Source organism: Anser brachyrhynchus (assembly GCF_964034855.1).
Source record: "Anser brachyrhynchus genome assembly, chromosome: 1".
Classification (NCBI taxonomy): domain Eukaryota; kingdom Metazoa; phylum Chordata; class Aves; order Anseriformes; family Anatidae; genus Anser; species Anser brachyrhynchus.
Genome location: NC_137694.1, coordinates 59,883,316 through 59,895,106, shown reverse-complemented (window position 1 = coordinate 59,895,106; position 11,791 = coordinate 59,883,316). Strand labels below are relative to the sequence as shown.

Here is an 11,791-nt window from a genome sequence, read left to right as displayed (position 1 = left end):
TAAAGTTGGATAAAAATCTCACAAGAATATGATCTTCTGTGAACTTTATGGTACTTCTTGCTTTTAATTTGGCAAAAGAAAAACACTGCATAGAAAACTGCAACACAGCACTTTTTTTCCCAGCTGGAATTAGGAAATGCAGGGTATGAAAAGTGAAAAACAGAGAGTACAGGAAAATGATCCTTTTTTTTTTTTTTTTTAAACCTCTTGAAAATGTTTTAATTGAACTGGTTTGTTAAACTGGAGCTTACAATGGTTGAACCCCCAGCGGAAGAATTTATTTAAAAAATAAAATATAAATTGATAATATCCAAATTTACACTGTGTATGATTTAGAAGTGTATTTTGTATCAGCACCCATATTGGATGATGAATGTCAAATTAAGGAATAAATACTGCACAGTACATAACTGATAGCAATTGATACCCTACGGATGTGTACATACATATGCAGGTGTTTAAAGACAAAGTCATGAAAGGAAGATTAAAGATTAACAGTTATGAAAATGCATTCCAACTGACATGAGCATTGCGAAGATGTTAATCTTAGAGATGCTGAGGCTAACTTGGAGTGCAAGTTGGAGTGCAAGTTAGCTGAGGATAACTTGGAGAGTAAGCAAAAACTGTGTGTACAGATCAAAATTTTGTCTTTATCATTAGCAAAAAAACATTGTCTTGTGATTAGCATGCACTAAGAACTAAGGACAACAGCACGGGTTTCAAAGCACTGAAACTGATCCGCTACATATATTTTTGTATGCACAAAATCAGAGCTGCTAGTCAATTGCAAAACAGAACTGCACAAGCTGAAAAAACTGGCAAGTGTTACTGTAACTTACAGTGTTCATATGCATTTTATATGCTTATATACTGTTACAGGTCCCCAGACATAAAATTCTGTTAGAATCAGCATAGAACTCTAATAGCTATACAATTGAGAGGTAAGTTAAACATAAACAAAAAGCTGATCCAAAAAATTTTCCAGACATGGTGTCACCTGATCCTCCATAGGGGCAACAGTTGTTTTTGCTAAGGTGGTCCAATGAACAGCTGAAAAGGTCAAAGTGTGGATTAGCATTTTTTTGATTTCCCATGGAGTCTTCTAACTCCATGCTTACGAAGGGAATTCTGGCAAAGCTTTCCATACAGAACTCATATTGCCTTAGTGATTTTCCCCCAACTGAATCAAAAAGAAAAGCATCTATCTCAGTAATTTAGGTATGTCAGAATATGTACAAAGCTAGCCAGCAGAGGGTTCAGGGAATTATTACCCTTGACTGTTAAGCATACTGAGAAATGCAAATCTCAACTGTTACATAGGTTCATTTTAAAAAATAAAATGAAAATTAAATTATAAATGTCTTGCAGTTCTCTGAAAATGGCTCTTTCATTTTCAGTTTTCCAGCTTCCATGCTAAGGCAACATCAGAGGATTAACTAATTCATTTATTTGCTCTGTAGGGAAGAAGTTGGAGAGCCTGATAAAAACATCAGCTCTTCATTTTTATTTTTATTTTTATTTTTATTTTTAAATACCCATTTTATACATGAAAGTATCGATAGGAAAAGCCTTGAACTTGGCAACATCATTCCAGTTCTTGGTAAATTGTTTTATGTAGTCCTTAAAAACAGACTATTAAAAACCAAGCATCTTCCTTTCTGAATTATGTACACAACAAATGAATTTCTGCCCATTGCCCCCTTGCAGTTTGAGCAACTCCAAATAAAAAATAATAATAATAAAAAAATAGAATCTCAGTCAAAGCGTACCTGCACATGCCTAGTGCAAATTGCCTTTGTCGATATGTACTGAGTATACTGTATGATATTTGGCATACCAAGGTGGTATATAAAGTTGCGCACTGAAGGGCAGAAGAAAAGCTGTTTCAGTTTCACCATAGTACATATGCAGGAGGATAGCAGTGCCCCAGTCCAATACTTTCTTTCAGACCCACAAAGGCTTTCAGCTGTGTCTGCGAGCCAGTTAAATCTGCTGTTAAACCTATTATTCTCTGGTCAAAATCCATGGTAAGAAGTGAATGAAGTGCTATATCTTGAAACATCCCCTGCTCACGTTGCAGGTTAAGTGCACACCAGTCAAGCCTGGACAGTGTTCCAAAACTATCTTGATGTTAACACATTGTTTAAGTTCTAGCTCAGCATTTTCTAGTTTCCTACACACAGGGATTTCCTTTTGGTTATATATATTCAGCCAGTTGCTTTTAACTCTCTACAGCCCAAAACAAAAAAGGGAAAACTTATTTGTTTGTTTATTTATTTATTTTATGGCTTTTAGGCAGCTGAGTCCAAATGGAAACCAGTTAGTGTGTCTCTGGCAACCAGAACACAAAAAAGTCCTGCATTATATGGATTCGAGGGACTTGAGTCCTATGGTAACACCTGGAACGGGTCCACTGGATCCTCTGGATGGTGACAGGGAGGAGATGAGTCAGACTGCTGCTCACTACAGCAAGCATATTAGATGCAGTAAGTCCACTTGCTGCGTTACAAGGGAAAATGGTGAAGGTCCTTACAGCTTGGCTGCCTCTCTGCACTTTGAAAATTTCATCTGTACTCTGGCACATCGTTTAAGTAGGTTCTGCTTCCCATTTCTGGAGGGAAATAATTTAAAGCACAAATAATACATTTCATGTAGAAAAAACACATTTAATGCATTCACCTGTAATTAGTATGTAGTTTTCCACAGAACTTAGAGTATATTCAAACAGTAATTAGCAGCTGGAGGCCTCCTATGAAAAGAGTCTTCTGTCCAACAAGCTACTCCACAGCAGTTAGAGGAAGGTTGGAACTGGTTAATTCATAGCTGGTAACTGAAAGCTGAATGTAATGGAAATTCCAGCAGCATCACAGGAAGAAGCAGTTTTTGCCAGGCTGAAATTTTCACCAGATATCAGGCCATGACCTATCTTAAAGTAAGTTAAAAATATTGAAAAGGGATTACCACTGCTTCCACTTTACAACTAAATATTTTGAGATGGTTTTAGGATGTAATCTTTGCATCAGTATACACATTGTGTCCAACAAAACGATGGGAAACTTCTGAAAGAGACCAGTAAACAAAACTGAATACATTTTTTTTTGAGCATTCACATGCAGCTTTGTTGTGGTTTAACCCAGCAGGCAGCTGAGCACCACACAGCCATTTCCTCACTCCTCCATACAACAGTGGGATGGGGAGAGAATAAAAAAAAAAAAAAAAAGTAAAAACTCGTGGGTTGTGATAAAGACAGTTTAATAAGACAGAAGAGGAAGGGAAATAATACTAATGATAGGAGAATGTACAAAGCAAGTGGTGCCTAATGCAGTTGCTCACCACTCGCTGACTGATGCCCAGCCCCCATCCTGAGCACTGGCCCCCCCCGAGTTTTGTTGCTCAGCATGACACCACACACACGCTGTGGGACATCCCTTGGGCCAGTCTGGGTCACTTGTCCTGGCTCTGTCACCTCCCATCTCCTGGTGCACCCCCAGCCTCCTCGCTGGCAGGGCAGCATGAGAAGCTGACAAGTCCTTGGCTCTGTGTAAGCACTGCTCTGCAACAACTGAAACACCCCTGTGTTATCAGCATTATTTTTCTTCTAAATCCAAAACATGCGCATACCAGCCCCTATGAAGAAAAACAACCCTACCCTGGCTGAAGCCAGGACATCTCCTTACTTGATTTTCCCCAAGACTGAAGGCAGAAGATCCAAAGCAATGGTATTTGGGATGTTAGAGAAATGGGGTTGTACAATTTAAAATACTTCTCAAATTTATAGCCATTATAACATTCCTATGACAGTAAAGGCTCAATATGTATCTTTTCATAGCTTCTGAACTCTGTTTTTTCAGGTTTGGGCTCGCCAAAGCAATTGGTTTCTCAGCTCCTTCGTAAATGTTAGCTCAGAAATTAAATCAAGGGTTGTTACTGCCTGCCCATTTAGTGTTAACTTTGCGAGCATTCACCCTAAGGTGAATTGGGGATCTTATTAATGTTTACGAATATCTTAAGCGTGGGAGACAGAGGGATTTGGCCAACCTCTTTTCAGTGGTTTGTGGGGACAGGACAAGGGGCAATGGCCACAAATTGGATGACAGGCAGTTCCGCACCAACATGCGAAAGAACGGTGAGGGTGACGGAGCACTGGAACAGGCTGCCCAGGGAGGTTGTGGAGTCTCCTTCTCTGGAGATATTCAAGGCCCGTCTGGATGCCTACCTGGGCAACCTGCTCTAGGGAACCTGCTCTGGCAGGGGTTTGGACCCGATGATCTCTTGAGGTCCCTTCCAACCCCCGCAGTTTTGTGATTCTGTGATTCTGTGACATTCCCTTTCTGAGTCTTCCATAATTAAAATGCTGTTATTTAATTACTCTCTCCTAACTTTCCGTTAGAAGTCATCATTAGGAAGAGCATCCTCGGTGCATGTGGCGTGCAAACATTATCCAGTCGTTTACTCTCTATGACTAAGAACCTAGAGAGCTCGTCTGTTATGGAAAATGATCAAATTGATGTTAGAACAGTTGATTCTACTTCCTTTTGAGAGATTGAATACAAATTCAATCTGAGATTTCCGCATTTAAAAATAATAATAATAAGAAGAAAAAGACAACTGGAACTGGAAAAGTTTTGTTATTCAACCAGATTAACTCCAGAACAATCAATCTATGAACTAACAGACTATGAACCTGTAAGGGGGTGCTGCTATCCCTTCTGTCTCCAGTGGGTCCCATGCTAGGGTGCCATTCTGTCGCCTGCAGCTGCCCTGTCTTGGTCGCAGGTGCAGGTCGGGCAGTGGGGGGCTGCCAGGGGCTGCCAGCTGGGTGGCTGCAGCATGGCCATAGCAGAGGCTGCTGCCAGCAAGGCCACTGGAAAGAGTGGGTGACCGAAGGGAAGCAGGGCGGCCGAGGGAGCCTTCGGAGCTCCTGCATTTGGGCACAGGGGAATCTGGGCAGGTAGGACGTGGTGTGGGGAGGGAGCAGGAACGGCAGCTGAGGTCTGGCTGCTGTTTGACAGCAGCAGGGAGGGGTCCAGGCGCTGCTGCTTGTCCCTGCCTGCTGCTGCAGCAGGATCTGGCAGGGTGGGAGCAGCGCCCTGCGAGGCTGTATGGGCACCGCTGGCTTGAGGGGTGGCTTTTGCCCAGCGCTTGGGGAGTGACGACCCCGCGGGTGCCGCTGGCTGTGTGTCTTCTTCTGGAGCTGCTGCCAGCGGGTCCTCCTCATCCATATCAGCATCTCTCCACCCAGGCTGGGCATAGAGGCTGCTGCTGGGGCAGCTCTCATCCAGCCCCGCCTGCAGGGCTTTCCTCTTCAGAGCAACTCGTCGCTTGCAGTTCTTGAGCAGGTGGGGAGAATCTCTCTTGAAGTTGGGGTTATGGTAGTAGAGTATCTAAAAATGCAAAGGAGAAGAATTAGTTGCTACCGGTTTGGGACTGAGAAACAGCAAGATACAAGAACTAAGAATTTTGATTGTTAAAGGCAATCATGGGTTAAAAAGATCTATTGTCAGTTTAAGCCTAAAGCTTAGGCTGACTAAAACTTAATGATACAGTCCTGATGATACAGTTCTGGTACGTTGCAAATGTCTTAAAGTAAGTAGACTCATCATAGCCCGATTTATTTATCTTTCTGCTCCATGGGTTCAACCTCATTGGATACAACCCAAATGTATTTTATCTGCATTTCTACTACTCAGCAATGCTACCTCAAAAATACCTGGAAGTAGCCTGAAAAAGAAATTAAGATCAGAACATCTACTGTTATCCTCATCTCCTCCATTGCCAAGGCTTATTTTATTGGAACATCCATCTCTCCCACCAGAATATTGTGAGAATTGGTTCACGTGTGGAGCAATAGAGGTACCTTCCTATGATCAGAAAATGCATCCTCTTCTTTTGGAAATTCAGGAGGCGAGGGAGATCTTTGCAAGTCCTGTTGCAGTTTGGTGAATCCGTACAGATTAAGTTGACGAATGAAACTTTTCATACTCTCAGTCTCAAAAACTCTCGGAGGCCTTGTCCTTCCCAGCACTTCCACTTTAAACATTTCCTCATCGATCACGATATAGTTTCCAGAGTAACCCCACCAGATGGCCTTAAATTCGTCACTCTCAGCCAGTTGCCAGAGTTTCTTTGGGAAGCTGAGGGATGAGAAGACGTTGCCGTTGCCAGCGTTCTCCTCAGAAGAATTATGAGGAACATGTTTGGTCTCGTGGTCATCAGTGAGAGCTTGGGGATCTTTTTCTTCCCTTGTTGATGCTACAGGAGCATCCCAAGCTGCTCCTTTATCCTGTCCCAGAGGTTCAGGAGGAGGGGAGTCCAAAGACTCAAACAGCTTGTCTGGAGCAAAAACGTATGACGTTTCTTCTGGAAGTGGCTCCTGTTTAATTTCATTCACCTCATTGTCACTCGAGTTTCCATCTGCAGCCATTTCTGTGAACAGCTGCTTGTTGTCCTGCCAGTCAGCAAGTGAGACTCAACGGGACTGTCTGGGGGTTCTGGTGGGGGAAGCTCAAACATCACCATGACGCCCCTGTGTCACCACGATGTTATCACAGTGTGGCTCTGGTTTGCAACCTTGACATCTTCTGAAGCAAGAATGCTAGAGTGCATGAAATGTCACAAAGCTGCACCAGGTGAAGCTCAGACTGGACATCAGTAAACAAGTCTTTACTGTGGGGTGGTCAAACACTGGAACAGGCTTCCTAGTGAGGTGGTTGACGCCCCGTGCCTTCCTGTGTTCCAGAGGCATTTGGGCAATGCCCTCAATAATATGCTTTAACTTTTGGCTGGCCCTGAAGAGGTCAGGCAGTTGGACTCGATCTTTGAAGGTGCCTTCCAACTGAACTTTCTTATTGTAGGAAAACTCGCATTCCAGCTCTCTCAAGATAGTAGCAGCATCATTTCTAACAAAAAGCTTGGCCAGATGATTATAACCATTTTGTTCATTGCTAAGGGGGAAAAAATATTCATTAGGCAACCGTCACTTTGCACCGAAATACCGTTTCCATAGTTTTTGGGTTTATCTTACACATTAAAATATTAGCCTTGTTTATAATTTAATAATCTGAACTATTTTTTGTGAAATAGCACTCGGGAGCGTGTTACATTAAGGGGAAGTCATTCGTTTCTGAATAAGCAGTTTTCTCTTCAGAAATATTGGTACATAATTTAATTAATCAATACTGAAGATCACGGTTTTGGTGTATCTGTCAGCACACGGTATGGTTACATTCAATATGACTATCTACCAAGTTATCATCTTTTATTTTCTGTAGGTCTTCCATATAAGACCATGACTGTAGGTCTTCCATATAAGACCATGACCAGACTTCCATGACTTAAAATTTTGTCATTTTTTTACCATATGTTTTACATTCTCCATGCCATCACCTGGTTGTAGCTACTTCACTATTGCAGGGCTTACATGAGCACTTCTTTTTTTCCAGGTAGGAAGCAGAATGGTTAAATGATGAAATGCTTCCTGAAAATGTTGCAGTTGTCAGCCAGGAAGTCCATGGCTCTTTTCCTGTAGGGTCCTCTCACTTGCCAGCACTACATCATGCTAGGTGGAATGCCAGACTGGACTTAAATTACGATGCCCCAAACAGTACTCGTTTGTATTAAAAACGTTTCTGAGCCAATGTATATACATTGGTGTTACTCTCTTGTTGTGGTTTAACCTGGCAGGCCACTAAGCACCACACAGCCGTTCGCTCATTCCCCCACACTCTCGGTGGGATGGCGGAGAGAATTGGGAAAAAAAAACGTAGAACTTGTGAGTTGAGACAGGAAAGGGAGGGAAAACAATAACAACAACAGCAGCAATAATATATATACAAAATGAATGATGCACAATGCAATTGCTAACCACCCACCAATTGATACCCAGCCAGTCCCCAAACAGCACCCCTCCATCCCTGGCCAAGCCCCAAAGTTTTGTTGTTCAGCATGATGCCATATGGAATGGGACATCCCTTGGGCCAGTCTGGGTCTCCTGTTCTGGCTCTGTCCCTTCCCAGCTTTTCTTTGAGCATCTCCAGCCTCCTCGCTGGCAGGGCAGCACGAGAAGTTGACGAGTCCTTGGCTCTGTGTAAGCACTGCTCTGTCACAACTGAAACACCAGTGTGTTAGCAGCAGCATTCTCATCCTAAATCCAAAACACAGCACCATACCAACTAAGAAGAAGAAAATTAACTCTTTCCCAGACAAAACCAGGGTAAGCTTTGTCATGAAAATCAACGGAGGCCTACTTTTGTTTGTCATTCCACGATCAAAAAATAACACATTATTTCTTTTACTTCAGAAGTACTTTCAGTTCTGAGGGTGTCTCCCAGGAGTCTTGGAAAAGGCATACACAGGTAAGGAAAGAGCTCAGATAAACTGCAGTGCGGTATTTTGGCTCAAAATTAAAGACTAGGTAGAGATGGAAGGAAAAGCAGAAGATAAGGAGAGAGATGAGCTGGAGAGATGCTTTGATTATGTTGCAACAGGGTCAAAAGTGAATTGAGAAGGTCACAGCAGAGGCACAATGACATTACTTGGGAAGATGCAGCTCCTAGCTCTAGCTGCATTACCACAGCTTGTCTTCCATGACCTTTTACGATCTAAAGCCAACAGGCACTGGACAACGCCAACATTAAGACAAGTGATGAGATGCTTGGTGAAATGGAATAACCAAAGGCAAACCCTTCAGTCTGATCCTGTATGACCAAAGACAATGCACTTCAGCAAAGACACCAAGAACACTGCTATACGATTCTTGGTTGCATGCGAAGCAGTCGCACTTTTGAGGCTCATTTGCACTTTTATCAACTTCTCTGGGCTATTTTGCATGTTCTGAACTTTTGGTGCTTTCTTATAACCAGCTGGAATAACCAAAACGTTTTTATAAGTTTATCTAATACTTACTTTTATTACTAATTCTGGTTTTGTTGCATTGTATGTGCGTGGGTGAATGACTTGGGAAAAAATTTAAAAAAGGGGCTCAAAAAGTTGCATGCAACTGCTTATGATTGGACACTGCTGTAGTATCAAAATATTTACCCGCATTTAAATCTGTTAGATACCCTTACACCAACTCTATTTACTCTTTGTGGCATCTGGCTTTTGGATTAAATAATTTTCTTGCTTTCCATAGAAGGATCTCAAATATTGTTTTAATAATGACCTCGTTCATAGAAAGCCTAGCAAAGTAAGCAGTCTTTCAGGTTTCACTATTTTGGACTCCTCAAATTTCTATCTATTGAAGTCGTTTATATTTGGGACTTGGAATTACTTTTCTCCAAAATTAGCAGAAGTAAATTCAGTGATAATTGCAGGTTTTGTCTCCTTAGTAAGGATAACTGGAGAGCAAGCTGTAGCAGATGGGAACCCCGCTGGAGAAAGTCAAAAGAGGTCTTTCAGATTGTTGCAGTTGCCCGATTATATCACGGTTTAGGGAGGTGGGGCATTACCAGCTAAACAAACTGAAGTTCCTAGTCTAGGCTAATTATTGCTTTTTGTTTGTTTGTTTTGTGGCAATATTTTACTGAATATTAAGAAATTTAACACAGAAGAAAATGGTGATAACATACAGAAAGTCTATCTTGTTTAGAAGAGGGCAATTCAATTTAGACTACATATGACAATCCTGAAGTAAAAAAGACCTTACGGGTTATAACTGTACCAATTTAATTACTAAATAATTTTTCTAAAAAAACTATTTACATTGATAAATATAAATCAATAATGATCGCATCTTGGAATAGGTGGTAAATGTCTTTTAGTTTGCTGGTAGCTCAGATAAATCTACAAATAAACAAGAGTTAATCTTGATTTTTTCATCTGTAGATATTCAAAATTTCTTTAAAAATTAGCCCATAGTCCAAGGTGACTGGAAAACCTTAACAGATAACACATTAAAAAGAAGAAACATGCTTTAAAAGTGGATAGGTACATACAGAAAAATGGAGTGTGACTTCCAGGAGAAGCAGTGTTACAGAACAACTTTATACATTTGATATTTTAAAGTGGGCAGCAGTAGAACATCTTTGTGAAAAAAACTAAACAAATAAACAGAACTTTAAAACCCTGACTTTCCTGTAAAAGGCTGTAAATAGAAAAAAAACAACAAACAAACAACACCACCACAAGCTGTTTGGTATACTAGAACTGAAACCCTCTGTCATCTTAATAGAAATAATACTGCTTAAAATTATTCTGATTACACCATTAGCTTCTTTCCTGTTTGTGGAAATACTTTTTTCAACAAACACATTCACAGACAACATTTTAAGACACTACATATTGTATTTCTTTCTTATAAAACAGTGATGGTACAGAAAGTTAAGGCAAAGACAGCTGTTGTTGCTGTAGGTACTCTCTGAACTAACTGAGACACAACTGAGACTGTCAGATACAAAATCTCTTTAAAAAAAATTAAAAAATAAATTCACACCAAATACCATGTTAAAAAAGCGTATGTTTTAAGGGAAGTAACAAAGTGTCAAATGAATGATATCTGATTTTTATGTACAAAAGTTGTTGCATTTGCGAGCTGAAAATCAAACAGAAAACGTTTCCTATTTTACTTGTTCTGTTCTTGTATTCTCCATGTGAATGAATACCAGTACAAAGAGTAATTTCCTTTGATTTTCTACAAAAAGGATATCATGCTGTAAACTTTAATATTGGAAGCAAATGGTTATTTTACATTTCAGTTACCCAAAAGAAAATTTTATGGTCTCCTCCAACTGCACATAATGGAAGAGTTCTGTGCCATGTCAGTCCAGATCCTACAGCTGCCGTACCAGTAAGAATGGGCTTAAAAAAAGAACAAGAGTAATATCAATACAACTTACCATAAGTGATTATTATACCACATATACCAAGTTACACGAGCAACTCCCCGCATATCTAATACTCCTTAATAAACACAGTTAAAATAAAACAGAAATCAAACTGAAAAATCTGATTATCTGCTAGCCAGTTTCAGTAGCTACTGGTTGCAAACAGGTTTTCATTCACTCGGGACCACCTATGAATAAAATGAACATACCTTTCAAATATTCCTAACAGAAGTGCACACATGCTGGAGTTTTCTCCCTTGTGAGTAACTGTGTGAAGCCATCAGATATTCCACTGATACCAAAGAAATAAATTCAGAGAAATGGCTTGTAAATGATTCACCACCCACAGCCCTGTATGCATGTTGTTGTGGAACAGAAAAAGTCATGGTCATTGTAGTGGGTTTACGTGGCAAGGTTTTGGTAGCAGGGGGCCATAGGGGTGGCTTCTGTGAGAAGGATCTAGAAGCTGTCCCATGTTTGGTAAGGGCCCCACTGCTGACCAGAGCTGAGCCAGTAAGTGATGTTTTGCGCCTCTGTGAGAGCATATTTAAGACAGGGAAAAAAAAACGCTGCACTGCACAGCGGCTAGGAGATTGAGAGGAGTGAGGAACAGCCTTGCAGGTGCCAAGGTTAGTTAAGAAGGAGAGGGAGAGGTGCTCCAGGCGCCGGAGCACAAGTCCCCTGCGGCCTGTGGCCAGGACCATGGTGAAGCAGGCAGGCCCCCTGCAGCCCATGGAGTACCGCGGTGGAGCAGGATTCCACGGTGCAGCCCGTGGAGGAGACCACGGTGGAGCAGGTGGACCTGCAGCGACGGAGGCTGCGGCCTGTGGAAGACCCCTGCCGGAGCAGATTCCGGGCCGGACCTGTAGCCCGTGGAGAGGAGCCCACGCAGCAGCAGGTGACCCGGCAGGAGCTGCTGCCCGTGGGGGATCCAGGTTGGAGCAGTTTGCTCCTGGGGGATGGACCCT

At 41.7% G+C, this 11,791-nt stretch overlaps 1 protein-coding gene across 3 annotated transcripts; it reads right to left on the bottom strand.

The window, feature by feature from the left end:
- Positions 1-4,681: 4,681 nt before the first annotated feature.
- On the bottom strand, positions 4,682-11,398 carry LOC308198921 (uncharacterized protein). 3 transcript variants are annotated; one of them, XM_080602166.1, is made up of 3 exons: positions 11,033-11,398; positions 5,858-6,944; positions 4,682-5,384 (listed from the first exon to the last, which is right to left on the bottom strand). In XM_080602166.1, the coding sequence occupies exons 2-3, from the start codon at positions 6,422-6,424 to the stop codon at positions 4,731-4,733; spliced, it is 1,221 nt and encodes a 406-aa protein (XP_080458292.1). In that variant the 5' UTR covers positions 6,425-6,944; positions 11,033-11,398; the 3' UTR covers positions 4,682-4,730. The 3 variants fall into 3 exon arrangements, with proteins under 3 accessions (XP_080458292.1, XP_080458291.1, XP_080458293.1); XM_080602165.1 differs by lacking the exon at positions 11,033-11,398 and adding an exon at positions 7,358-8,180; XM_080602167.1 differs by lacking the exon at positions 11,033-11,398 and adding an exon at positions 7,421-8,180.
- Positions 11,399-11,791: the final 393 nt, after the last annotated feature.

Coding starts and splice junctions, on each gene's coding strand:
- LOC308198921 (XM_080602166.1), bottom strand. CDS start 6,424: ATGGCTGCAGATGGAAACTCGAGTGACAATGAGGTGAATGAAATTAAA. Junction 5,385..5,857: donor CATTTTCTGATCATAGGAAG/GTACCTCTATTG, acceptor TTGCATTTTTAG/ATACTCTACTACCATAACCC.